This window comes from Excalfactoria chinensis, chromosome 6 (assembly GCF_039878825.1).
Source record: "Excalfactoria chinensis isolate bCotChi1 chromosome 6, bCotChi1.hap2, whole genome shotgun sequence".
NCBI lineage: Eukaryota > Metazoa > Chordata > Aves > Galliformes > Phasianidae > Excalfactoria > Excalfactoria chinensis.
In genome coordinates, this window is record NC_092830.1 from 25,070,323 (window position 1) to 25,098,264 (window position 27,942).

Here is a 27,942-nt window from a genome sequence, read left to right on the forward strand (position 1 = left end):
TGCTGTTTGGAGTATTTTAGCAGCACTGAGTCCATCCATGGGCAGAGCAGAGTATATGACTGCACACCCCTGGGGCAAGACCATCTGTGGCAGAGAGAAGGAGAGGAATTGGCTTCCTCTAAATCCAGAATCGCTCTGCAACTGTTTATAGCCAGACCTTTTCAGTTGCCTTTAGGCTTTAGGGCTCTCTTCTGCTGCCCGGTGCGTGTCGGAGAGCATCATCGTGCCCCCTCCTCGCATGGCAGAGCTCTGTACTGCAGCATCGCAACCCGCGCTGCTCTCTGCTGCAGGAAGGTACGAGAATGCGACCTTGCTCCTGTCCTTGTTCCCATCCCCGGCCCCAGCCGTGCTGCGGGTGTGCGGGGCGAGCCGGGGCCGTGCCGACGCGGTGCCACCACCGCTTCCCCAGGAGATGGGGCAGGAGAGCAGCGCTGTTCGGAGCGGGGCCGGGGGGAACCGCCCGCGCCGTGAAGCCCCCGCCTCGCTCGGCTCTGCCCCCGCGCAGGGGCTCAGTCACGGCGCGTCCCTCCCGTGGGGGCCCCGCTCCCTCCCGGCGAAGTGGCCCCGCGGGGCCCCCGCTCCTCTCCGCCCGCTTCCAGCCCTGCGCTGCCGCCTCCCAGGGCGCGGGGTCCTGTTTGCCGTCCGGTTAATGAGTGAGCCGCACTCCGGACACTTCCCCGACGGCGGAGAGCGGGTCGGAAGCGGGCGGCGGATTGAAGCATCCCTGCCCCCGCTCCCGCCGCCCCCCGCCCGCAGGTGCAGGGGGCTGGCACTTGGCAGGGGAACTGGAAAGAGCTGGTTCCAGTTTGCACTTTAGCTCCGGGCGGGGAGGAGGGAGCTGGGGGCCGATGGCGGGGTGGCTGCGGCCGCTGGCCGGGACCCTTCTCTTGCTCGAGGTGGCGGCTGCCGTCAGCTTCCTGCACCACCGCTACGAGGAGATGGTGCGGGCTCTGTTTCGCGTGCAGAGCGAGTGTCCGTACGTCACCCGCATCTACAGCATCGGACGCAGCGTCGAGGGCCGCCACCTCTACGTGCTGGAATTTAGCGACTACCCCGGCATCCACGAGCCCCGTAAGTACGGGGACGCGGTGACCGGGACGGGGCGGCCCCGACAGCGCTACTGCTGCCACGCGGCACCACGGGGCATAGCCAGGAGCCGCCTTTCTGCCCGGGTGGGACTCCCGGTGCCGGAGCTCTGCCTTTGGGCACGCGGCCCCGGAGCGTACTTTGGCCGCAGCTCTGTTTATAAGTGGAGGATGACGCAGGAGAGCTCGTCCCAGCACCCACCTGCTCCACCGCCCCGTTCTGGCCCAAAACCGGGCAGAGGTGGAAGGGAGGAGTGCAGCCCTTCCTTGTCCAGGCTTCACGGAGTGGTGCTGGGCCCCCGCAGATCTCCAGACGTTCACCTGGTGCCGAGTGGCCCTGCTGCACTTTGGCAGCAGCACACGGAGATCTGGGCAAGATTCTGCTTGCCTCCTGCAGCACCTTTTGTCTTCTCAAATCTTTGCTCATCAGGGGCTGACACATCCAGGTAGCGTGGTCCCTTTGCCAAAGAGTTCTGATAATGCCCTGCCAGGCAGGCTTTGCTTTGGAAGAGCCACGGGATTGCAATTGGGAAGGCTGCAGGAGGGCACCAGGCAGAGGCTCAGCTGGACCTGCACCTAGTGCTCAGAGCAACATGGACTTGTGATACTGCTTCTGTGTACTTCCACATGTATGGTGTCTTTCAGACTCTGCAGTCTCATTTGAAGGCAATAGAAAGTAACTGTGAAAAGGAAAGCTTTAAGTCAGTTGGCTTATATGCAGTAATTCAGGCTTCTGTGTCTGTGTGGATAATATTTAGGAGTCTGTGTATCCAGAAAGGCTGATGAGTCCTGCTTCAGACTCAAGGCAGATGAGGAGTCCCTGCTGAGACCTTTTTTTAAATGAAGGCAGCACATAACCCCAAGATGTTTTTATAGATTTACTAACTGGATTACCTAATTAAGTCAGTTCTCAAGTCTCCTGAAACCTAACCAGGTCAACGCATATCACCCACCCGCAATGTCCTTTGCTGAGGCATGGCAATCCAAAGGTCACTGGCAACAAATATGGAAAAGCAACATCTTGTGCCAAAACTAGGATTGTTTTAGCATCTGTCTTCAGCACGTCTGGAGGCATTGAGATCTCTGAAAGCACTGTTGAATTCTGGAAGCATGGTTGGGCTCTGAAGACATTGTAGGAATCTGGAGGCATGGTTGGGTTCTAGAAGCCCAGGTGGGTTTTGGAGGCATTATTGGGCTCTTGAGCACAGTTGGGTTCTGGCAGTATGGTTGGGTTCTGAAGGCACAGTTTGGTTTTGGCAGTGTGGTTGGGTTGGGAAGATGTAGAGTTCTCCAAGCATGGTTGGGTTCTGGAAGCATTGTTGGGGTGCCTCTTTTCCTCACATTGTTACAGACCCCAGAGATCGCTGCTGGTGGCTGAAGCCTCAGTACAAGATCCCTTGAGCTCTGCCTGCCAACGCCCTGTTTTGTCTGTACCTTTCATGTAAAAGCTGGGCTCCTTTTTTAACTGAATTCTGCCAATATCTTTCACCCTGCCAACACTGGTTACATGCCCACTGCAGAGGCAAGCAGCAGCCCAGTGGTGAACCTGGGCTGTGACAAAACATAGGGCAGCCCACATGAGGACCATTTAGCCATCCCTCATGAAATTCTGCATTTTCCAAGGGAAGAGGTCATCTTATGCCATTCACTGGGGGACTCCTGCAGTGTGAAAGGGCTCCCCAGCCCCAGCTGACGATGCTACTGCTGTGTTGCTCTCTCTAGTGGAGCCGGAATTCAAGTATGTGGGGAACATGCATGGGAATGAGGTGCTGGGCCGTGAACTGCTGCTGCAGCTCTCTGAGTTCCTCTGTGAGGAGTACCGGCGGGGCAGTGAGCGGGTCACCCGGCTGCTGCACGACACACGCATCCACATCATGCCTTCCATGAACCCCGACGGGTACGAAGTAGCTGCCAACCAGGTACCAGGCAAGCGAGTGCTGCCTCCAGATGGTAGAGGCAGAAAAACCCTACAAAATGGGGGGCTTCTGCGGGTCTGCTTTGCTGTCGCAGTGCTGCCCCACTTTATTCTCATCCCTACAATGCCCTTTGCCCCACAGGGTCCAGATGGCATTGGGTACTTGACAGGAAGGAACAATGCCAATGGTGTGGACTTGAACCGCAACTTCCCTGACCTCAACACATTCATGTACTACAGTGGGGAAATCAGCGGACCCAACCACCACATCCCACTACCCGACAACTGGAAGAGCCAGGTACAAGCCTGGGTTCCTGCGAGTGCTGCAACATCGTCCTACAGCACCGACATGCTCATCGCAGCTCTTCCTTTCTGCTCTTCCCAGGTGGAGCCTGAGACATTGGCTGTGATCCAGTGGATTGGCAGCTACAACTTTGTGCTGTCAGCCAACCTGCATGGCGGTGCGGTGGTGGCCAACTACCCCTATGACAAGTCTCAAGACCAGCGGTTCCGGAGCCACCGGCGTACAGCCAACACACCCACTCCTGATGACAAGTTGTTCCAAAAGGTGAGGACAGGATGCTGGTCCCAACAGTACTCGTTGTGCCTGTGGTTTTTCTCCATTGTCTGAATGTCCCAGAAAACTGTGCCTTCAGTCTTCCATTAGCAAACACAGAAACCCAGCTCAAGAATAGGCGTTAGAACAGCTAATGAGAAAAATAAGTGTGAGCTGGAGCTCAGCCCTCCTGGGAAGCACAGGGCTCTCCAGGACATGCTGGGAGCAGGGCTGCAGCCTGGGGAGGAGGTGAGCAATCTACACACAGCCTCCAAAGTCAGAAACTCAATGAAATAACAGTGTTGCTGGCAGAATGAGGTTGTGCCAGCATCTGAACCATACCGCCACGTATAGAGTGTGCATTAGGAGACTCAAACAGCAGTTGCTTTTCAAACTGTCTTACATAAAGGAGAGGCTTTGGATCCACTGTCCAAATCTGAACCCTGCTTTCATATCTAAAAATAAACAGCAATCTTTGAGAAGGGCATAAAAGATGCCAGAAACACAAGTTGCCCAAACTTTCCTAATACACATTCTCCTGGCCACATTCTTTCAGCTAGCCAAGACATACTCGTATGCCCATGGCTGGATGCACCGTGGCTGGAACTGTGGGGACTACTTTGTTGATGGCATCACCAACGGGGCATCCTGGTACTCGCTCAGCAAAGGTAGGGCAGGGCAGCACCTTACCCAACAGGGCGCAGGGCTGGCAAGACATCCTGGGGCTGTAAAGGAGTGGGGGGCAATTCTGGTAAAAGGTCTGGGACACGGGGATGAATGACCCTTGCATTCCCCTGGCCACTGGCTCTTCCAGGTATGCAAGACTTCAATTACCTCTACACCAACTGCTTTGAGATTACCCTGGAGCTGAGCTGTAATAAATTCCCCCCCAAGGAGGACCTGGAGCGGCAGTGGATGGCCAACCGGGAAGCACTTGTTGCCTTCATTGAAGAGGTGAGGAGATGATCTGGGACCTGCACCCCTCTCCTGCAGTCCAGATGGCATGGGAGCAGCAGGCACTGGGAGCGCTGGAGTGGGGGAAGCCAGCACAGCCAGGGAAGGGGAAAAGTGGAGCCATTCCCAGAGCTCTCTGCCTTCCTCCAGCACCCAGAAGTGCTCTTTTGAACATCAGACAGGCACTGACCCATTACTGTCTCCCTCCCTACAGGTTCACCAGGGCATCAAAGGAATGGTTACAGATGAGAACAACAATGGCATTCCAGGAGCAGTAATTTCTGTCCAGGGAATCAGTCACGACGTCACCTCTGGTGGGTCTCCGGTCCTCATGTGATGCTGCTGTGCTCTTCAGTCTGCCCCGCAGCTCCCACACTGCCCTCTATGAACCTGCCCACTGTATCAGAAGTTTGGCTCTGTCATCCTTGCAGCTCTTCTGCAGGTCCCCCTCCACCTCCTCCCTACCAGGCTGAGCCCACCTCAGCTGAAATGACACAGGCTGCTTGTAGTTGTGACTCAGATTTGCAGTGCCCATGCAGTTCCCTAGATGGGCATATACTCAGATTCTCTCAGTAATCCATAACATGCTACTCCCCACTGTTGTCAGCCCCCATCCCTGAGCACCAGAGCACACAAAGTGATTCTGGGAAAGCATGAGAAGAATCAAGCAGGGGAGCAGCCAATCTGATGGGAGATTAAAGCTACTGGTAACCCAAATGCAACCAAATTATATGTGATGGGAGTTGAGGGTTGTGTTCTGCACAGGGAGTCAGGCTGGAGCTGTGGATGCCTCTAGGCCTGCTCCTGTCTGACTGGCAATACTGAGATCTGCACCCCCCTGCCAAGAGCAGTGCAGACAATGCTGCCATGCACTGTTATTTGGTGTTTATTGTGGGTTGACGTCTGCAGTGTGGCACTAAGGAGATATTACCTGCAGGCTACCAGCACAAATATGGCCTTACATTGCCAGCAGATTGAGAAAGAAGGCTAAAAAATGCTGGGAGTTTGGAGGACACACATCCTCAAGGATGAGCACTGAGCGAGTGCTGCTGGAATATCAATTTCTCCACATCCTGAGAGCTTTCTCTTCTCACCTTGTGTTCCAGGTGAGATGGGGGATTATTTCCGGCTGCTACTGCCTGGCACTTATACCGTCACAGCCTCAGCAGAGGGCTACCAGCCTCAAACAGTGACAGCCACTGTGGGCCCAGCTGCAGCTTCACTGGTGAGTCAGACACAGGACTCCAGCAGCTCCCAGGGTGAAGGCAATGCCATGTGCCCCCGATTCCTCTCCAAGCAGCCTCAGCTGCACCAGTCTGTTGTGCTGGCTCCCATGTCCTCTGCCTGGCTGGAGCTGCTGTTCCAACAGGGCCCTCCTGGGAGCAGTCTGTGCAACCCGAAATAAGTTATAAAAACAGTGGGTGCCTTGGAAACAGAATGGGGCCTCAGACACTGGCTCTGCTAAGGCTGGGTGAGAACCCCCTGCTCCCTGCATACACTGGCAAGGCTCTGCCTTAAATACACTGTGGTGGTCTCCCCTTTCTCCATCTCTTCATCCCACCCTGTCCAGCCTCTGAAGTCCTTCCAATGCTGCTCTTTTCTCAGCATTAGAAACCTTCTAATTTTCAGCCTAAATTTATTTATGGTCAGTTTATCCTTATTTGTTCTCATGCCAACACTGTGCTTTAAATAGCTCCTCTTCTTCATGGGTATTTATTTCTCTATGTATTTATAGAGAGCTGTCAAGCCCAGTCCTGGCCTTTGTTTTGCTGGGTTAAGCACCCTGCTCTTTGGTTCTCCTTTGTAACAGGTTATTCTTTTCCCACATTACCTGCTTTGCTCCCTGGTGGTCTGACTTCACAGCCCACCTGTCCCCATTTAACTCCGCCCCTTCCCTACCATGAAACAATTTGTTTGCCTTTTTCCAGCCCTACCCTACAGCCATTTGTTTGATCCTTTTTTTGGTTGGATGGAGGTTTCTCTCCTGGATTTTCTTTTTGCCTGGAGCTACCAGAAACAGTCATTACTGAAAGATTGATTAATCAGGATTCAGCTAATGAGATGCAGTTGAAAAGGTCTTTTTTGTCCTAAGCTGTTCTGTGTACTAAACACTCACAGAGATGCAAAGCAATGCATTTTCTCTGCTTTCTGATGAGAAAAGATGAAGAATGAGCCTCACTCAACCACTTGCCTTTCACAGCACCAGTTTTCCACTGTATCCCAACACTGGTTGAGCCCCTGATGGGCCGTGCTTGTCTTGGCCAAGAGCAGGTGCAGGTCCTTCAGAGCCAGCACTGCTACATGTGTGGTGTTATCCTTTCTACAGGTGCATTTCCAGCTCAAACAAGATGTGGTGAAGAAGGTCCCAGAGCGGAAAGGCTCAGGTACACGCATGAACAACAGAACCCTTCAGAAGAAGGTAGTGCCCAGAGCTGTACGCCGCGGGACACAGATATGAGGATGACGCCTTTGTCTGAGAGCAGAGGGAAGCCCTTGTACAAGGCCTGGCTGAAGACTCCAGCCAGTGAACTTTCCGTCAGGCCAGCATTAAACTAGCCCAAGTTATTAGGTTATTAAATAAGGAAATATTTAATCCCTGAGCAAGCTGTGAAGTAATTCTCAGCAGAATGCAGCCTAGGAGTGTGTCTGGAGCTGCTTTCCTGCCCTCATACAGGAGAGCTCTGCTCCCTTTGCTTTTGACTTGGTCACTGCAGCCCACATGAGGTGTTCAGACACTGGTGCATGGCAGGGAGAATGAGTCTGGGCAGCAAGTTCTGCCCTTTCAACTCAGGCACATGGATTCTGGCTTGTCCATGCTGTGAGCACCATGCTTTGCCCTCAGGTAAGGACAGTTGTCTATAGTTAGGAGTAGGATAGTTTTTAAACAGTGATTTATCCAGCTCCAAACACAGCTGGGGTTCTACACATAGAACAGCTCATTCTGGGTGGCAGCACCATGAGGAAGAATGCAGCACCGCTGGGATGTGGTGGTCCAAGGTCATCTGGTGTGATGTCACATTTATTTGGTTGTGCAGATGGGACTTCCTGGTGGCTTACTGGGATTATTTATAGTCAGACAGGATGAAACTGTACATGCCGACAAAGGCAGTGGATTATCCTGACTCCTTATGGCTTCAGATCCAAACCAGACGGCTCTCTCAAGGAGCTGCTTCAGCCAACACAAGCTATTAGTCTGAGCAAGGAGCAGCCACATGAGAGCAATGGAAGGTGTGCAGGACAGGTGATTTGTCTTTCCTTTGAGACAAACTGACTGAATTTTGGGTCTGTCATTGTGCTGGAGGGAAATGTGGACACACACCAACCAGTAGGTACAGTGCACATGGACTGCAGCTCAGTTAGAGAAGATGTGGTCCAAGTCCTCACTGTCACATCCTCTCCTGTCTCTGCTGCAGGGTGCTGGTGGCATTTTCAACCTTAGCACTAGACACACTCTTGTACCTCTGCCTTCTAACAGAGGCTGTCTCTCAGCATTTCTTGGAAAGGCATGGCAAACTGTCCCTCAGAGGGTATCTGTTCAGGCTATTACAGAGAAGTGCCAGAAGCAGTAGCATACGTTGCCATGGCTGTGAGTGGTTTCAGTCTGCACAGGTCACTGTGGGCCAGGAATGGTGGCCAATTCCACATTCATAAAATCCAGAGAATTCACATTCTCTAAATTTTTCACACCATCAGCAACCCAGCACAGTCACAGCCTGCTGGCTGCAGGGTGCTCCCATGTTGCCCTCTGGTGGTCCTAGAAAATGTAAGACCAACCCAGTTCCCCTTGCTTTCCTGTGTATGGGTGGAGGAGGGGGATTTCTTCTCTGGGCCAGGACAGGGGGCTGCAGCATTCACCTCACTAGCTGCTGTGGAGCTGTTGGCACAGTGGCAAAGCCAGAGGCTCTGTGGAAAGCTTTTTTTGCCCTATGAAACAGTTCCTACATGTCTTAACCTTGTGAAAGAGTCTCTTGAGCCTGGGATTTGTCCAGCACATTCTCCTCCCAGCCCTGAATACTTCAGTGTCAAACATTTTGGTAAATCTCCACTTGGCCGTGGCCAAGCTCTCCACGTGAAAACATGGTTACAAAATGTTTCCGAGACAGTTTTCTGCCCATCCCCTGTCTCCAAGGCTTGCCATGAACTTCATCCCAAGTGTTGCAAGAAGCTAAAAACAGTGCTAACGCTTTGGACACAACATCTGCAGTGCAGTGGTTTCACATCCTTTGAGGCTGCAGTCAAGGTGATGGCAGGTGACAGGTCTGTATTACAGAGCTGGTCCCTCCCCATCCTCTCTGGGACACTCACAGACCTCCTCCTCTCACTTAACATCCTCCCCCCAGGCTGCAGTGCCCCAGCCTGCCCTTTTTGGGGCAGTTTTCTGCAAGCAGTGCTGCAAGGATCCTAGCTTGAGCAGCAGCCCCAGTGGGGAGGCTGGTGGGATGTGTGTGTGTTGTGGCTGGTGTGGAGTAGGCAGAAAAAGGGAAAATACAAAAAGCTGAACTCCAGTAAGAGTGAAGCACCTTTACTGGGAATGTCGGCAGAGGTGGGCTGGTGGTTGCAGTGACCTAAGAGGCTGCAGTAGCATGGGAAGGATGAACCCTCAGGCAATACTGAGGTTAAATGAGAGAGCTAGAAATGGTGATTGTATGAAGAACACTTTGTGAAGTGGAGGCATGCAGGGAGACACATCTCACAGATAAAAATATACAAGTCTTTTTTTAAGTGTGTAGCTTTTCTTGGAATGCTGGAACAAAACCAGACTCAAAGCCAAGGATAAGGTTGGCTGGAAGTGAGGATAGCAGTGAAAAGCCCAGAGCCACCATGTAAGTGCAGAGGAAAAGGGAGAAGAGGGACATGGCCCTGCCCAGCTGCATACAGCCCAGTGCAGAAGTTAGTGGGAAAAGCTGGGGGTTCTCAGGCTTCAGGCTATAGGCTTCAGGGTCTGTTGTGATATGCAGGGCTGGGTTTGGATTTAGTTTCCAGAAAAAAAGAGATTTGCTTGGATGGTGTTATTTCTGTCTTGGCATGTACGAGTTCAGACCACTTCTGCTGCCTGCAAAGGGCTGTGCAAAGGGATACTGCTGTATTTGCCACCTGTCATTAGCCCCATTCTGTGCTGTTCCCATGGCCCTGTGAATAAAGACACCTGAAGGCACATTTTATAGTACTCTGGAGAACACTGCAGACTGTCCTTGCTGACAGTATGCCGTTCAGATCCCCTCCGTGTCTCTCACTGGTCCCACTGAGAGCTCCCAAGGAGCACTGCACAGTGTCCAGCTCCTTCTACTCTCACACTGCACAAGTAGTGTCCTTGTGTGCAGCCCCCTGTCCATTCTTCAGCTGCAGCAAAGCATGCACAAGGGAAGAGCACCCAGTCCTCGTGCAGCAAGGCTGTGCAGCAGCTCAGCACTGTGCCAACCATGAAGCAGGCGGGCAGCCAGCTCCAAGCTTGTACATGCCCGATACAACTTCCACGACCCTGCTCCTTGCCGCCGGCGAGCCAAGCTGTGATGGCTCTGGTTGCCATAGAGAAGTGTAGCTAAACGCTCAAACCGGTGCCAAATTGTCCTGAGACGTGAGGCCGTGCAGCGTGCTGCCGCGTACCCTCGGGACATGAAGGTCTTTTATGGCCTAGCAGGAAAAGCAGCCAGGGACCAGCCGTGCCGGACCTCTGCGCCGCACAAACGCCCCCTGCTAGCAGGGGCTGCGGGGCTGCGACTTGTTTTTCCCCGTCTCGGTGCCCTGGCAGCACAACGGAGACCGCACGCCGCGCGGACCCGCTGCTCCGCCTCCGCCCGTGAGATGGCACAGCTCCGGCCTCGACACCCCCCCGCACACCCACTCCGGGTCATGCCGCGCCGCGTGGAGGCAGGAGGGCGGGCCGCGGGGCCGGGCGGAGCCCTGCGAGACCGGGCGGGCGCTGGGGGACGGGCCGGCTCGGGGACGGGCGGGGCGCTCGGCCGCGGGGCCGACAGGAGGTGGGGGCGGAGGCGGGAGCGGGACCCGCAGGGCCGGAGCGGCCGTGGCGGCCGGAGCGGGCCGGGAGCAGGTAGGGACCCGCCGTGGGGAGCCGGGCCCGGCCCGTCAGCCGCCCCCGGGACGCCGCCTGCTCGGCTGCCCCCGCCCCGCGCGCCCCTCCGCCGGGCCCCCGCGCGGCCTCTCGGCACCGCGCTGCGCCTCCGCGCCCTCTCCTTCGGCCTTCGGCCTCCGCCGGCTGCCGTGTTGCTGCCGGGGTGGGATTGTCCTCCCAGCAGGGGCGCGGAGGGGTGCTGGGGACACGTGGGCTGCGTGGGCACGGCGGGGCCACATGGGTCGTTCCCACATGGGTCGTTCCCACCGCGACTTCTGGCGGAGTGGCCTCGCTGCTCGGAGGGCTGCAGCTGTGCCGTGCACGGTGGGCTCTGCGGGAACAGCACAGTGCTGTCTGTTTCCAACACCTGGAGCGCTGATGGCACGGAGAGGGGCAGCCTGGTGGTCCCACACGGAGTGGGGGAATCCCAGAGCTGTGCGTCCCCCAGCTGAACCTCCGTGAGCATCTTCTGGGAGAAGTTTCTTCTCACTCCAGTTAGCGCCTATCCCTCAGCACTGCTCGTACTGGAGCAGAGGTGAACTGCTGCTGCCCTCACCGGGGGATGCAGGTTTGCTGCGTTCTCAGTACCTTCCGAAAGCGCAGCTCTGGTGCTGACCCTCTGGCAGTGCCGCAGCTGGTCCTGTCCTTAATGCTGTCTGGCCTCTAAGCTCTAAGCCTTTCTGCTGTTGGAAGTACTGTCCCCAGCGTGCTCCTTAAACATCTCATTCCCTTTGCAGTGTGCCCAGGAAGCCTTAAGTTGTGTAATACACTGCAAATGACATCTGTTTTCAGGCTTTTCATGTTTCCATGACTTTCAGTTTTGTCCGAAGTAGCTAGTGTGACCCTGGCCTCTGCCATTTTCTTCTTTCCTTCCATTGCAATTTTGTTGCAACCTTCACAAAAGGCCTGGAAGAGTTTGGAGATGTGGAATTTTTAGGCTTTTTTTTTTCTTTTTTTTTTTGAAAGCTTTGCCAACTTCTGCTGAGAGACGTCACCATCATCCCCCTCATCTTGACTCACTCCTCTGGCTGTGAGTCGTGCTCGGCCTCCTGTTCAAATGCGTCCTGCGTGTTTTCAGATCTCTCTATAGCACAGTTAAAGCCCACATCTCTGAGCTGCCTTATTTTGCTGTTTGTTTCCTGACGTCCACTGCTCTAACAAGGACAACAGTTTCAGTTCTCTCTCCGGTCTCTCTCAGTGCCCCTTTTCCCTGATGCCTGGCGCCCACTCTTACGCTGTTCCACTTAGGGTTAGCAGTGACATCAAAAACATGCAGAAAAACTTCAAATGAACAGCATGGCAGGAGGAGCTGAGCAGTACAGGACAGGAAGGTGCTATCCCCACAGAGCACCATGTGCTGTAGCTGCCCACAGCATCTCAATTCAACGTGCAGCAGCAGTGCTGGTGCAGGGGGTGGCTGTTCTGACGGACTTTGTAGTGGTGGTGATGCATGCCTAGGTGGGGCACCTGGAATTTTGCATAGCACTTCACTCTGTTAACTGATAATTTCCTAAAAGTATTTTCCTAATCGTCTTGTAGTGATTGCTCAACCCTAGCTCTGCGTGACGCGTCTTCTACTTTTCCTTCTCAGGAGCACCGAGAGGCTCTGCAGGGCATAGGTCCACATGATATCGAGTATCAGCAGAGTCTCTCCTAGGGGATTTAATTTCTCTGGAGATAACAAGCAGCAGAGAACAGGAGTGAAAGGAGGGCAAAGAGCAAAGTTTCCAATTAGGACTGGACTTCTATGTTTCCGGACTCCCTATCCAATATCCAAAGCAGCTTCCAGTCTGGGGCACCCACTGCTTTCTGGTCAGCAGTGCCAGGGTCTCACCTCCATCTGAGAAAAGAATTTCCTCCTAAATCTCCCCTCTTGTAGTTTAAAGCCATTTCCACCTGCCTTATCACTATCAGACTGTGTAGTAAGTCAGTCCCCCTCCTGCCTGTAAGCTCCCTGCATGCATTGGAAGACCACAATGGTTTCTCACTTCTCTTCTTCAGTCTGGACAAGCCCATCTGCATTGGAAAATACTGATCAGTGTACAGAGTGCTTAAATGTTGAGGGACGTCCTTGTCTGTAACAGTTCAACCTGTTTGGGATATACACTTGATACGTAGTGACTTAATTTTGTGACTGTGCATTACCTACCCGCAGGAGCCCAGCCACAGGTACGGCCCATCAGAAGTGCTGCTGTTGGGATTTTGTCTGGTTCTGATTTTAAGCTGTGTCATTGTCATCTGTTTGCCACAATGACAAGAGGGAGAAATGTGTGCTTTGGGGTGGGGAAAGAAGGTTCAGTAATGGTGCGTGTAGCTGCTCAGTTCAGCCTGACTAGGATTTGGGAAGCTCTTATCTCCTAAGCTGATGTTCTGACCTTTTGCGTGTGTGCTTAGGTCCATGAGGCTATACATGAAGTATCCATCACAGTGTCCTTGCTCACATGTTTTGGCAAGGTGTTCTGTTTTGCATTAACAATTGATGATGTGCTCCGGTTTCCAGATGACTTTCATGTGCTTGCCATCTGGCCCAACACGAGCTCCTCTTCCTTCTTCCCCAGCCCACGCCTGCCCCATGAACCCTGATAGCCCACACTGAGCTTTGCTGTGCTGAAGGGCAGGTGACATTGCTGTGACAGGCAGTGTCCAGCTGGAGGGAGAAAATGTGGTTTGAATGGCTTGTGTGGCACATGCAGAGCTCCTGTGGCAAATGCTGCTGCATGTGGGATGTCAGTTGTTGCTTAAGCAGCCTTTTTTCACGGTGGTCCTGGTTCTGGAGGGCTTGATGATAAGTGTATTTATTGTCATGATTTTTGGATGTCAAGTCACAAAGGAAATGAAGGCTTTTTTTTTTAAAGAGAGAAGATTCTTCTCCCTCTTGGGATCCAGATGGTGTTTGGAGATGGGAGTATGTAAGAGATCTCACGTTTCCCACTGTGTGCAGCTCAGCTGGGGGCTCCTTAGGATCTGCGGAGATGATCAGAATGTCCTAATGAGGGGCTGCAGCAGTCAGCCTGAGTCTGGTGGCAGAAGGCTCCCCTCTGCACCACTAAGCCTGGCTTTGACCAGCTTATCTGTTCTGTCGGGGATGGTGGGGCTGGCTCAGCAGTTTGCCTCAGTCCCTGCATTGGCACCATCTCCAGGGCCTCTCTCAATGGGGTATTGTTTCTCCCACCCAGGAATGTGCAGGCAAGCAAGGACCTCCGGCAGCTCACAGTGCAGTGCGTTCTGAGCAGCGCTGGGGGAGTGGCTGTGGCTGCTGGCACAGCTCCGGGGACTCGCGTGTGCTTGTGTGAGCAATGCCCTGTCTGCGGGGCACGCTGCAGATCTCTTACAGAAGCCAGACTGGCAGCTGTGGAGTGCACAGAGCAGGCAGAGGGGCATCTCCATTTCTGGGGGTAGATTCCATCTTCTGTGGACAGACATTGGGTTACCATGAGCAGGAAGAGGTGTGAAATAGCATAGGTAAAACGTATGGCTATTTTCAACTATTAAAAAAAAAAAAAAAAGAAAAGAAAAAAAAAAAAAGAGTGATGGTATTTGTTAATATTCTTTAATTGCTCTGTGACAAACTTGGCTTTCATGTATTTTTCGGAATGAGACTCCTACTTGGTTTACTGATAGGCAGGCTCTCAGTTTTTAAAAGACTGAGACATCTGCTGCACAAGAACGTACTTGTCCCTTGTGCAAACCACCTGTGCATGTGGAAGCACGCACTGCATTTCTTTTGTTTGGTGATATGTTCATTTCTTGGTTACTGCACTGGTGAGTTGTGCTGTAGCACTGCCCGTACCCAGCCCTGACTGCGCTGTGCCTGAGTAGTTAAGAAGTGTTCTATAGAGAACAGGTGGACGTAGAGCCTGAGAAGTTGGGTTCTCTTGCCTTTTTATTGCTTTTATCTCATCACCTGATCAGCACTTTGGGAATACCGCTGGATTAGCTGTCTCCAAGCTGATGCGGTCTCTTCTTTTGCTGTAATACTGTTGATAATCTACCTACAGTGGTCTATTATGTTGCTGTCTTATCTTTTGAGAGCCCCAAATCCTTGCTTCAGCATCTTTCAGCAAAAACAGGGAAGAAAGAGCTCCTGTTACTACGGTACGGAAACTCATCAGAAAATAATTTACTCATCCTTGCCATTAAAGAGTCAAAAAGTGCATCTGTATCACCATCTTCAGTAGATGTGCTTCCATCTAAGTGATGGCACACTGAGCAAGTGCCCGACGGTAATCACTGTTTTCTTGGTGAACCCTTTATTTGAGGAATCCTACCCAGTCCAACCACAAAGAAGGAGGAGAGGAGAAGTCATCTGAGTCAGTGTGTAAATGCCTCCTCTTGGCTGCTGTGGCATGATCCCGTCTGCTCTGAAGGACTCACAGCAATCTTGTAACTGAGCTAATGTCTGTCATTTCATTCTAGTCTGTCCTTTCATCAGCCCACACTGGACCAGACATACTCCAGAGCTAATGGCAAGAAAGGCTGGTCTGTGTTCCTTGAAGGTGATGTGTGCTGAGGCTGCATGCAGGAGGCTGGGAGTGGTGATTAATGCCCTGGGAATTCGCCTTGCCTCGTTACACAGCACCATAGTGTCAGGGCGCCAGGAACATGTTACCTACTGTGCTCAGGATCAGGCAGCAAGACAGAGACAGTGTGTTCTCAGTGGGGTGAGCTCGCTGCTGTGCTGCAGCCTCATACTTGCACAGTGAGGCTGTCTTTGGATGTGGGTCTGCTGCTAGGTGGGGGTGGCAATCCTGTCCTGCTGCAGCTCTGCTGCAGCTTGCACCCCTGACCTCTGCCACGATGCAGCCCCAGTGTTTACTTGGTTTGGAGGGCAGTCCCTCCCTGCGGCTGGGGGATTGCCCATCTGGAGGTGAGAGGGGATGGCTCCCAGCCAGCAGTCGGACTGTGACTCACTGGGATCTCAGGCGGAGCCCTGCTCTCCTGCACTCTGCTCTTCCTGCGGGAGCCTCAGCACAAGCTGCTGCTGCATGTTTGTTCTCATCAGGCTGCCCTGGACTGGAGCTGGGAGAAGCTCATGTCCTCCATTAAAGCTGAGGAGCTGGACTGTGCAGGTTTCCAGTCTGGAAGATTCTGGGAGGCTTCCTTCTCTAGATGAGGATTTGGAGAAAATGTTGTCAGTCAGCGCTCTGTGGAGTAAGACAATGCCAAGACCATGGAAAACATAATATTTTGTGTTCTAATCGTGTTGTGGAGTGAGCTAACCCCATGGGACTGATCTCAAACACACCTATACTCAAACAGAAAAGAAGAGCAAACAGCCTTGTTTTCAGAGGTACTTCACAGTCCCTTGCTGGAAGAGGACCTGCAACATGTTTCCCAGTATCTGCAGCTGTATGGGTTTACACTTCCTGCCATCTGGCTGGTGAGGCACTGATCTGGTGCTGTACACAGGGCGATTCTAAAGACAGATGTGCAAAAAGTATCCCTTATTTTTGTTATGAGGATGGGAGTGGCCACTGCCATCAGTGATCTGCATGGGCTTGTCAGAGATCCCCCAGCAGTCTCAGAGGAGTGTTTGTACACTCCTGGCTCTGGCCCTTAGCAAGCATCCCATCCCCTCCCTTCTTTCCAAAGTCAGCATGTGACTGCTGCAGTGTGGAAGTGGATTAGTGGTAGTCCTTCAGTTGGTCTCCGTTGTAACTGCATTTAACGGGTACATGGAAGAACAACTGCAGTGGTGCCTGCCGCTCTCAGTCCTCTCTCATTTGAAACAGTCCCCAGAGCAGATATTTCCAGGACCCTGAGCTCAGCCTCATGCCATAGGCACCACAACTCATTGCAGGGCTGCTTTCTTGTCTTTAGCATTTCCAGACTTACTAGTGACCCTTCCATCTTTTTCACTACTCCACATGGGCATGTTTGTAATACTGTTGCTTTTTCTGCCTCAGTAGGTTCCTGCTATCCTGAACTGCAGCTCTTTGTGCTCCCGATTCACCCCGGTCCATTCATCTCTTTTTGGTGGCATAGTGCTGTCGGGGCTGGATATTGGGCTCTTTGTTAAGCCAGCACAATGCTGGCGATGGCAGGACAGTCTGCGCCGCAAGTATCTCACATGCTCATAGTAGAGCAGCATAGGGATGCCGGGCTGGCAGTGGGGGTGTGGTGGTGGCAGAATGTGGGCATGGCTGGGGTGGGAGGGATGTGGTTCTGCTGAGCACAGACCCTCTTTGTTCCCAAGAGGTGAGTCGGACTGGATAAACACGGCAGTCTTGTCAGCAGAAAGCATTTCCCTGGCTGGATCCCTTGCTGGCACTCCTGGTGGAAGTTTGCTGTACCTCCATAGCAGGGCTGTGTTTCTGCTCTGTTTGCAAGTGCTCCTGACTCACCAGGGCTCAGGTGGACCATACAGGGCTGTCTGTTCATGGTGTGCCTTGCTGTGTTGTCACCCTGGTGCAGGAGGACAGCAGCAGGGTCCTGGCTTGGCAGCTGCTTTAAAGGAAGGGGCAGACTTTCTGGGTGTAGGACATGGCCCTCAAGTCCTCTGTGAAGAGAGAATTTCAGCGTTGTTCAGGGCTTCACAGCGGGCCTTGCATTCTTCATTGGCTGTGGCTCCAGGGACAGGAGCTCAGGCAAGCAGAATATGTGGGGAGGGGTTGCATTTGCCCGGCCTTCCAGAAGGGACTGGGCAAGCAGTGATGTCTGCTGCCTGCTCACAGAGGCCCCAGCAGGCTCTGGGTCTGCCCTGGCGTCAGGGAAGCTTGGAGCTTCCTCCTCTCCTCACTTCCTTCCTGACGAGAATTCAGTCCCAGATTTTCTTGCGGTTTCTCTCCCTGGTACAGCACAAACAAGTCCCAGCAGAGGTAGCCACAGAGGCTGCACAAGTCAGGTTGGACTACTGGAGAACACCACTCCTGTGGCAGCAAGGTCTAAGGCACAAGGAGAGGTTTTGTGAGCTCGGGACAAGACCCCCTCATAGTATCCCTGTCTCTTATGCTTGAGAAGGTTTTCCCTTTCTGAAATGTGGTGATTTCAGGTGTTTCTTGCTGCTAATGAACTTCCCACTGTGTCTCAGCCATAGGTCCCGATCTGCCTGCAGACCCCACGCAATGGAAGCTGGCTCTGTGGTACGAGCAGTCTTTGATTTCTGTCCCAGCGTTTCTGAGGAGCTGCCCCTCTTTGTGGGAGATGTCATCGAGGTGCTGGATGTGGTGGATGAGTTCTGGCTGCTTGGCAAAAAGGAAGGCGTCACAGGTAAGAGCTGGAGGTGCCCATACCTAGGTTTGTAGGTGCTCAGGGCATCTTCCCTGGCCTTCACTCTGCCAGTGGGACATGCATTTTACTAAATCTTTTCACTGGACTTCGGTTGGGACTGAGGATGCAGGTCCCCTGCCACCAATCTCCTGCAAGCTGCACCTCTAAAGTTCAGACAGCTCAGTTGTTTTTTGAGAGGTCAGTGCTGTGTCACTCCTCAAGGCAAGAGCTTCATAACAGTAGGTGCTAGCTGCATCCTCTATGGTGGGACAGCCCATTTCCTGGCCTGCTGTGACACTGGAAGGGGAGAGGAAACAGATGCACTGAGAATGGAAATGCTAAGTGACCTTGTCAGGTCAAGTCAGTGGGAGATTCCGTGTCCCCATTGGAGCCCTCTGACTCAGTCCTGCTTCCTCCTTTCTGCTTTAAAACACTTTCCCAAGCAAGCTGCCATCAATACCTAGGAGCCTTAAGTAGTGTGCAAGTCTGTTAAACTTGGGGTAAGTATGAGAAACTTTTGAAGCAGCAAAACGCTCTTAGTGAAACACTAAAAGTCTCATCCTGTTTTATGCAGCCCTTTCTCATCTTCATACTGATGTTGAGAAGACACGTGAGCGCTCAGCAAGATGAAAACCAGGCCACTTCAAAGCATAAGCCCCACTCCTTCCTCAGCATGAGGGGAGTGCTGCGCTTCCAGGCCTGGCTGTGGAGACGGGGCTGTCTTGCAGCAGCAGTCTGGGCTCTGCTGCCAGCTGCGGGCTGTCAGGCGCCTGTCTCTGGGTAAAACAAAGATGGACAGGAGCAAAGGTGGAGAGGAGGGATTTTCTCCTGTGCTCCATTTAGAAGATAAATGGCATTAAATGAGTGCATGCCTAATCCTGATGCTGCTGAAGTTACTGGGTACAAATTACTTATGCAGAAATCACCAGCAGCTACTTCACCACTGTTATTTCTCCCGGTCTAACTGATGCACTCATTCTCAAGAAGATGAAACTATGAAGGAACAACAAACAGATGTATATCATAGCTCAAAGATAAAGAAACACACTGAAGTCAAACTGCATGTTTTTAGTGACCTTTAACTCAAACTCCGCTTGCATTCCCACTTTTCCTTGGAACAGCTGTTGTAGTTTTCTGCCCAGTTTTCTAAGCTAAAGTTTCAGGGGATTGAAAAAGCACTTTTTAGTAGAAGCTGTGGCAGTGCTGCAGCCTACCAATAATAATACTTAATGCTCTATGGGGGATAATTAATGTAGCTCCATTGTTTCCTTCCTAATACTCTTAGGTTGTTTCCATGTACAGAGCAGGAAACTGTGGCATGAAAAAGAAGAGGAGGAGTTGGTTGAAACTGTTTTTGAAGCCACTGAAACTGGAAGCCTGTTGGCTGTTGGTTCCACCTCAGGTTAATGACAGCAGGTGGGAAACTGCCTGGTCCCAGCTGAAAGTATTGAGTGCCTTCAATATGATGTCTCCAAGTTTTTATAGAGAATGTAAACATCATATTGAGTGGACATCATGGGTGAATGCTGGAAGTGCTGCTGGCCCATATTCCATCATTTTTCTCTGCAGCAGATTGTAAAAGATTGCAGTGACATTTGTAGTGGGCTTTGCTATATCCAGTGATCCTGGGACTGAAATCAGTAGCTGGGTAAGGTCTTAAAATGGCCAACAAGCGTGCGTAGCTTTGCCTGGCTGTGGCCTGCTCAGCAAAGCTGGGCATCCAGCAGTAGGTGCCATGGTGAAATAGCTGCATGAGGTGATAAAATGGGAAGGTCCCTGCAGCCTTAGCAGTGCTGCAACTGTGGCAGAGCCCCTGGATCACAGGCCTGGACTTCCTAAGTTTGGTGTCCTGACTTCAGTGCTAAGGCTGTGCTGGGGCCAAGCCTTACAGAGTGAGAAGCACAAGGTGGATGTGCCCTGTCAGAAGACACTGGTCTTGTGGTCTAGCACTACTGGATCCCAGTCCTTGTCATGGCTGTGTTTGGTGAACTGAGCAGAGAAAGAAGATAAAACCTGGTATGTCTGTTCCCAGGAACTCAGTGCTGATAGCACTGCTTGCCTGGAGTAAGCCAAAGACATAAAGATTTTTGTTCTCTGTTAGCATTTAAATCTGCAGAAATTTCCTCCATGTTGCCAATGTGCCCTGGGTAGCTGTGGATGCAGTATTTTCCTTTAGCAAGAGAAGCAGATTCCAGGGTCTGGAGGGAGTTGCAGTGGGCTACAGGAAGGACTCGCTGCTGACAGCTGCTTCTCATTTCAGGGCAGTTTCCTAGCAGCTTTGTGGAACTGGTGGATATTCCCCTTCTGAAGCAGGGAGAGAAGCTGTTTGTTTGTACCAGTGACTTCACATCTCAAGAGCCAGGGAGCTTGTCATTGCAGAGAGGTAATCCCCATTCTCTTCCTTTGCTTTGCATCTCATAGACACCTTCCCTTCTTCCAGAAGCATGGGGTGAACCTAGTTGCAGCATCCTGCCTAGAGTGGCAGAGAAAAGTTTCCTGATTCCCACAGCATGTGAACCTTTGCATTCCTGCCACCCCTCAATACCAATTTCTTATGGTCTATTGTTACCCTTGAAACTCCAAATACTAGAGTTGTGTGATTACCGTAGACTTACAGCTGCCATTTAATTGCGCACCCATCCCTAAATCCTAGACATGTGTTTGAGAGGGGGTGGGAGGGAATCAATCTGTAAAGCAACTTGACTGTTAGAAAGTTAGCTCAAACTGTGAATCTTAGTTATGTGTGTACATGAGACTGCTGATGCTTCATGCCTCACCTCCAGCCTGTGCTCTTGTGCACCCCCAGAAAACTGCACTTCATTTTGAGTGCCAGACCTTACCCACAGCCAGTAAGGCCACAGGAAGGCAGGAACAAGAGGTGAGAAGCAATCAGGAGGGCAGTTTTGAACTGGTGTGTCTCATTCCCTACAGGAGACCTGGTGATCCTGGGTGGTTCTCTGGACTCCAGCTGGCTCCAGGGCCGAAGCAGCTGGGGTTCCAAGGGCTTTTTCCCTTCATCATGTGTGAGGGAGTTGCGCCTTTCGGTTCAGAGCCGTCAGTTGTCCCACAGCTCTCTCCTGGAGGTACCTGCCTACTCACTGGGACAAGCCCGGGCCTTGATGGGCCTTTCTGCTCAGCTGGAGGAGGAGCTGGACTTCAGAGAAGGGGATGTGATCAACATCATTGGCATACCAGAGCCTGGTTGGTTTGAGGGGGAGCTCCAAGGCCGCAGGGGCATTTTCCCAGAAGGTTTTGTGGAGCTGCTTACTCCTCTGAGAGCAGCAGGAACCTCAGTGGATCAAGAGCCTGCAGGGAGCTGTGACACCAATGGGACAGTGCCTACCAAGCAGGAGGAAGATGGCAGAGAGAATGGAGGGCAGGAGCCAGGGAGCACCTATGGTGTTGCCTTGTACCAGTTCCAAGCCTTGGAGTCTGAGGAACTGGATTTTGATGTGGGTGACAGGATTAGGATTGTGGGCATTTTGGAGGACGGCTGGCTAGAGGGGGAGCTGAGGGGGAAACGTGGTATCTTCCCACACAGATTTGTGAGACTGGAGGCTTCTGACCTTTACAGGGAAAAGGTGGATGCTGGTGATCCCCTGGCTGGAGGCAGCTGTGAAGTGACTATCCATCAAGACTTAGAGAGCACCTGCTCCAAAGTTCTCCCTTTGCCGGAGAAAGATACCTGGGACAAGGAGGATAGCTTGGTTGCACACCCTGAGCCTGACACTGTTGTGTCTCACGTGGCAGGGAGATCTGAGGCTCCTTTGAGCACTGACTTGAGGCAGTGTCAGGCCTTTCCTAATGCAGAGCTCCAGGAACTGCATCCTGAAACCACAGCAGATTCCCTCCCCTTTGAATGCACAAAAACAGTCAATGGCCTTCTCCCCTCTACTCAGCTGCCTCCACAGCAGAGCAGTGAGCCTGGCCAAGCAGGTGTATTGAAACCTCCAGCCCTGCCTGAGCGTGATGGCAGCAGACCCACCATGCCCTCACAGACTCCCTGCTCCTCACCAGACATTTGTGGAAACCAGGTCATTTCTCCTCCTAGCAGCTGGGCAGCATCAGAGCCCCAGGAGAACCGGAGCAACATCCAGGACCTGGATGGTTGGGTGGACGGCCAGCAGAAGTCCAAACCTTGTTCTTCTGGCTGGGGAGGTGTCCACACGGGTCTGGACACATGGGCTGGGAGCTGGAGTGAGTGCTCCTCACTGGCAGCACAGGGGCACAGTGACACGGACCTTGACTCCAAACTGACAGAGCAACTGGTGCAGTTTGAGAAGAGTCTGTCGAGTACCAGTGCTGAGCAGGACAAGGTCTCCCGCCACTTCTCTATCTTGGACTATAGCTCTGAGAGGGACATTGTTCGTGGGTCTCCCAAGTGTGCCCCCCTTGCAAAGCTGCCAGAAAGGAGGAAGGCCCTGAGACCACCCCCTCCTCGGCCCAGCACCCTTGCAACAACCCCTGTGCCCAAAGGCCGGTCTCTGTCATTCTCAGTGAAGCCCTCCCGGCCTGCTCCCCGGCCTCCGTCAAGCACTCAGAGGAGGAGTGTGGTCCCTCCACAGCTGCAGTCCAATGTAGCAGAGCAGCATGCAGAGGAAAGCCATGAGGATGCAACACAAACAGGATCAGCTTCTCCCTGCCCCATCTTGCTGATGAGGATTGCAGAGGTGGAGAGAGACCTGGAGGCTTACAGGAAGACCCGCACTGAGCTCACCTTGCTGCTGGAGGAGCAGCAGGACGAGCTCGTGAGAACAGAGACCCTGGAGAACCTTGATTTCTGTGACTCCAACATTGAGAGCCTCAGTGTGGAGCTGCAGGAGCTGAGAGGTGAGTACAGCAGCATGGAATAGAGGTTCTTTGGGACAGCTGTCCCCTCCAGGTACAGGCACCACTTGAGCCAGTCTTCTTTAATTCTTGATTTGGATCATTTTTGTCAACTCTGTGGTGCTGTAAATCAGCGTGATTTGGCTTTATTCTAGGAGAAGAGAGTTGTCTGGTTTATATGGGCGCATTTGGGCTCTGAAAACCCATATGATATTGAGATCAGTGCTGTTAACTATGTTATACTTGGTAATACAATAGACAAAGTGGAAGCAGGATCACATACATCTCCCACAGTCCCTTTTCCCCAGCTTATCCAAGGAGCTCTTACAGTGTGCTTCTGTTCCTAAAACCCACGATGTGCAGGAAATGTGGGCACTGCATGCGGGAGGTGGAGTGAAATGCCAACTCCTGCCTCAGAATTACTCATTCTGACTTCATTGCCTCCAGCCTCCCACCACTTAATCAGCACTGTGGAGTCCAGGAGCTCTGATGCAGAGCACGTGGGAATGAAGGGTGATATCAGTGCGCAGGGTGACCTGCAGCCTCCACATCAGTGGAGTGCGAGAGGGATGCTTAGAAGATACAAGGTTTGAAGCTAGGAAAAGGCAAATCTAGGAACATTTCTGGGAAATTTTCTGGTGGGGTGGATCATTCTGGGAAATGTTTCCTCTGTCCCATTGCTTCCTGACAGAGGGAGGTCACACTGAACCCATGCTCTTTTACTTATTTAAACTGTAAGTTTTAGGCAGGAACTAATGGGCTGGCAGGGACATCTTGCCCATTGATTTGTAGTCCCAGAGGATTTTTCAGCCCCTCAAGAGATCTGAGGGTTTGAAAGTAGCTTCTCTGGTCCTATAGTAAATACATGCCCTACATAAGGGCACAGAGCAGGGTTGGAGTAACATTAGGAGAAACCCAACTCCTTTGCATATCAAAGGAGAAGCAGAAAGTGTGTGTGTTTCTAAAACATGTTTAAAATCTGCAGGTTCCTTCTTGGACATGTCTTGCATGTACACTGGAGGTTGTGCTAAAGACCAGATTAGCACAGGATTTGTGTTCATCCTCTTGCACTTGGAGCAGAAGGTTCTGCTGGGTTTATTTTTGCCTTCTCCCAACTGGGAGTATGGAGCATGCATTGTGCATACCTAATGAAGCTGCAGGAAGATGGGACGTGGGTGACATCCATGGACTCTCCTCTCTGTCCAGAGCACACTGTAGTCACCTCTTGTTTTCTCAGTTCTGTATTTGGGATATGGAAAACTGGGGATCTGTTGAGCCCTGTAGTACAAGGAATTACCGGAGGGCAGGTTTCTTTGGCCTTCTGGATGCTCCTGTTGAGTGCTGGAGATGACTTGTACTCCATAACCCAGACAATCCCTGCTGGCCTGTTCCTTGGCTCTGCCCCAGTGCTGCTTGCCTCCTGCTCTTCCCAGGGGCTGCAGGTGAGGGCTGGAAGAAGGATGGCTCTGCACCAGGTTAGAAGCGAAGCCTGAGGGTTCGGTTTCTCTCAGGAGGCATGAAGCAGAGCCCAGACTGCCAGGCTACAGTGTTCAGGCTGCATGCTGCTTGCTGGAACTGGCAGTAATGTGGAGGCAAGGGAAGAAGATCTGGTACATGCTATCTGCTCTGTGGTTCCCCACAGTCTCACATGCACCTTTTCCTTCCCTGGGGATGTTGGTCTTAAGGCATGGCCTCCTCATGCCCCACTGCTCTCCTTTTCCCTGCCTCCTAGTGGCCCATGGGGAGGGTGCGGGCTCTCCCAAAGCAGTGCAGCCGGTTTGGCCGGTGGGAGTCTGCTTGTAACTGGTTACTGATTAGCTTGGGCAGCAGGTGGAGGAGGCTGGGGCTGGAGGCTATTGGGCAGGCACCTCTTCCTACCTTTGCTGGCTGGTTTCAGGAAGTGCTGCCTGCGTTGCGTTGGGCCTGGGAAGGAAGCGTCAGAGCAGAGAGAGAAGAGGTGTCAGCCCAGGTGTGGGCTCAAGGAGCAGGAGCAAAGGGAGCTGCAACCCAGCAGGACGATGTGCTCTTGTCCTGGGACAGAACATGGCACAGAGAACCCAAGGCAGGAGCCCCGGCTCCTCAGCTGGGAGTACGAAGATTGTGCTGCGAGGAGAGGGGACGTCGTGGGCCTGCACAGTGAGAGTCGCTGGAACGAGAGACCCAGGGTGAAGAAGGGAGAAGACAGAGGCTGGGACAGTGACTGGAGAGGGGAGGGCATCTCTGTGGATGGATGGAGCGGGAACGGAGACTGCGAAGGCTTTTGGAAGGCGGATAATCAGTACATGGACTACAGGAGAGCAGACAGCGTTTGGAAAGGCAAAAGCCCATTTACAAAGGACAGAAATTGTGGGGTGAATGAGAGGGAGGGTGTTCAATACAGAGGCTGCAATCCTGAGGAGGGAGAAGGGCAGTACAGAGGGGACAGAGGGCCTGGGGAGGGCAGGGAGGGGGGAAGGCGGTACAGAGAGGACAGAGGCCCTGGAGAGTACAGGGAAGGCAGAAGGTGGCATAAGGACGGAGATCCTAGGGACTATAGTAGGGATGGGAGATACTGTGGGGAAAGGGAAAGGCAGTGCAGGCAGGACAGGGGATATAGGGAAGGGGAAAGGCAGTATAGAGAAGATGGAGGTTATCAAGTAGGCAGGGAAAGGAAAAAGCATCATAGAGAGGTTGGAGGCTGCGAGGAATTTAGAGAGCAGGAAAGGCAGTATGTAAACATCAGGGATCTGGAGGATCATGGAGATTTTGAGCAGCACAGGCAGCTGAAAGGTGTTGCCATGGACTGCAGTGATCCGTCTGGAGGTCATGGAGCTCACTTGTTGACATCCTGGTCCTCAGGAGACACCAGCAGCCTGGGGTCAAACCCCTCCTACAGACAGTCAGGGATGCAGGACATGGGCTGCAATGGCTGTGGGGAACCAGAAGGAGCAGAGCTCTCAAGGGTCCGCACAGGCCGACCAGACTGGAGCCACATCTGGGAGCAGGAGGCCAAGGAAGAGAGCAGGACAGGCTCTTCACTGCAGAGAAACAGTTTGTACAGGAGGACGGCTCCCAGCACCCTGCGGCACTCAGAATTTGTACAGACCAGGAAAAAGAAGCAAGGTATGCAGAGAAATGCTTGGGAGGTGTTGGTGCGGTGGCTCTGGGCATTCCTTAACCCTGCCCTTGCAGTAGCAGGGTTCCCAAGGAAAGCCTGGGGATGCACACAACTTTCTGGGGTTAGGTCTCTCATTGCACGGTGGTGGGGTCTGGGTAGGATGAGTGAAGGAGACCTTTGTGTCGGACAGATGTGTGTCTGAGGACCTGTTTGCAGCTGTACCCTTTCTGCCAGCATTTGTCTCAGGTACCCATGCATGTGCTGCCCTTGGAGGAGGCTGGAGTGCAGAGTACAGCATGGCAGTGCAGCAGCCGCCCAGGCAGCAGGGCTGCAGGCTGTGGCTGGCTATCAGCTTACAGTGAAATTTGTTCTCTCGAGGTATTTGATTAAGCAGACTCCTGAGGCTGCATTTCTGCACTGTGTTGGTAGGTGGGACTTTGCTCAGTCTCATCTCCAGAGCAAGGGAGTGGTTTTGTGGTGCCAGGATGTTCAAAGGGCATCTGGGAAGCTAGGAGGGGCAGGGGCTGCCTGCAGGAGCTGCATCTGAGGAAACAATCAGATAATTCCCAGATGGGCCTGGGGAACTCTGCAGCACAGCACAGTGACAGCTCTTTGGTTAGAGCATCTCTGAGATAAGATTTGGATGTGTCTGCCCACTGCTCCAAGGAGACACCCTTCCTGTCTGGTAGTGCTGGATACTCATCCTCACTCTAGAACATTTTGCATGCTGGTGTGTTAACTTTCAGCTTTCCGTCCCCAACCTTTATCTGCTAAATTGGAGCTTTTTAGTTGATGTTTTTTTTTTTTCCCTGCATTAAACTGTTGGTTTGAGTAATTCTATCTTGTTCAGAATACCTCGGCTTTGTTAGTGATTGGTGTGCAGCATCCTTATTCGTGATCATACAGAATCGATGTTTGGTTCTCTACAGAACCACAGTGGTTTTTCCATTTACTTTGAAAATATTATGTCCGACCAACTCTAAACACAGTCCCTGGAGAATCTCATTGGAAGTGCCTTCTTTTGTAGATGTTGTCCCCAGGCAAGTTTCAGATGCTAATCTGCAAGGGCTTTCTTCTGCTTTTCAAATAGGAAGAGACAATATTTACCATATAATTCTGCCTTTTTCATCAAACTTAGCAAGAATTCTACTCTCTCTCCTTATTAATGGGATTAGGTCATTGAAAGGTTTTCTCTTGTCCTGAGTGGAATTGAAGTTGGATTATAAAGTAGTACTTCTTTCCTTCATGCGAAACTAAAACTTCTTATTTCTGCCTTGAATCGGTTTTTTTTGTTGGTTTTTTTTTTTAATGTCTTCCTTCTCATTTTTCTGTCTTTTTCAGTTCCTGGTGTTTATTGTCTATTGTCTGTTTTTCTATATTCATTCATGTATCTGTTTACATTTGCTGCTTTTGCTGAAGCACAGACCCATCGTTATTGTTCTCTTCCTTGATTGCGTAACAGTGTTTGGTTTATCTGCTTAAAATACCCTTTTAAAGGCCTTTCATTTTCCATTCTTTATTATTTTTTTTATGTATTGATGGTCTGCTCAGTGTTGGAGCGAATGATAGAGGAGTACAGCCAGGAGGCATATGGATCCCATCTGCCTTAAGGGCAGTTGGGAGGGGGCTCTCCCAGGAAGGCCATGTGAATCCCTCCCAGGGCTCCTCATGTGTCTGCCAGTGAGAATCTCATGAGCCCTGTCCTCCTCCAAGGCTCAGGCATGTGCTTTGCTGCAGTTCCACCTTCACCAGAGGACCTCAGAGGGAACCAGTGGGTTCCAGGTGAGGCAACTTTGAGATGAGTCCTGGTATTCCTGGAGAAGTGCCTCCCCCCCCCCCCCAAGTCTGTTCCTCTTCAGCTCATCCTTAGGGTTTGGATTTCTGTCACTGCTCCCAGGGGGAAGTGAAATACTCAAAATATTTAGTTTGTTGCTTTCAGAGCAGTGGATATATCTGTTATGGGCTTACTGTCTAAATCCAGAGTGAGTTTTCACCCCAGCCAGATCCTGCTCCTGGCAGGGAGCTTAGCCTTTCCCTCAGATTAATTATTCCCCGCCCTAGTTTCATCCCCTCTCCTCTTGCTAGGCAGTAACCCCTCCCCTCCCAGCGTCCACATACTTCAAATATTTGCAGCTGGTTTGTTTTGTCCTTAGTCACTGCTTGGCTGTGCTGAGCTGTGAGCCCAAGGCTGGGCTTTTCTTGCAGGCACAAATTCAGAGGTCGTGCTGA

The 27,942-nt window shown here is 52.2% G+C and overlaps 2 protein-coding genes across 7 annotated transcripts in view; both read left to right on the plus strand.

Moving 5' to 3' along the window:
* The first annotated feature begins 534 nt into the window (after window positions 1-534).
* CPN1 (carboxypeptidase N subunit 1) lies at window positions 535-7,112 on the plus strand. Its single transcript, XM_072340064.1, has 9 exons — window positions 535-1,071; window positions 2,808-3,004; window positions 3,143-3,298; window positions 3,386-3,568; window positions 4,113-4,224; window positions 4,371-4,510; window positions 4,725-4,824; window positions 5,617-5,735; window positions 6,837-7,112. Exons 1-9 carry the CDS (start codon window positions 849-851, stop codon window positions 6,966-6,968), a joined length of 1,362 nt encoding a protein of 453 aa, XP_072196165.1. The 5' UTR covers window positions 535-848; the 3' UTR covers window positions 6,969-7,112.
* Window positions 7,113-10,454: 3,342 nt separating this feature from the next.
* The window catches only part of DNMBP (dynamin binding protein), a 29,360-nt gene continuing 11,872 nt past the window's right edge, over window positions 10,455-27,942 (plus strand). Inside the window, exons 1-4 of one of the 6 annotated variants that reach the window (XM_072340298.1) lie at window positions 10,455-10,559; window positions 17,611-17,789; window positions 20,050-20,172; window positions 20,721-22,619. In XM_072340298.1, the coding sequence (XP_072196399.1) occupies window positions 17,645-17,789; window positions 20,050-20,172; window positions 20,721-22,619 (2,167 nt within the window). In that variant the 5' untranslated portion in view covers window positions 10,455-10,559; window positions 17,611-17,644. Of the gene's footprint in view, window positions 10,560-11,566; window positions 11,611-17,097; window positions 17,790-19,130; window positions 19,206-20,049; window positions 20,173-20,720; window positions 22,620-25,098; window positions 25,719-27,942 lie in introns of those variants that run through there. The other 5 variants (XM_072340299.1, XM_072340297.1, XM_072340301.1 and 2 more) reach the window with 5 other exon arrangements.

Bases quoted from the DNA above. Each gene is read 5' to 3' on its own strand.
- CPN1 (XM_072340064.1), top strand. From the start codon at position 849: ATGGCGGGGTGGCTGCGGCCGCTGGCCGGGACCCTTCTCTTGCTCGAG. The intron at 3,299-3,385 runs GTACAAGCCTGG...TGCTCTTCCCAG, and splicing joins CCGACAACTGGAAGAGCCAG to GTGGAGCCTGAGACATTGGC. The intron at 3,569-4,112 runs GTGAGGACAGGA...ACATTCTTTCAG, and splicing joins ATGACAAGTTGTTCCAAAAG to CTAGCCAAGACATACTCGTA.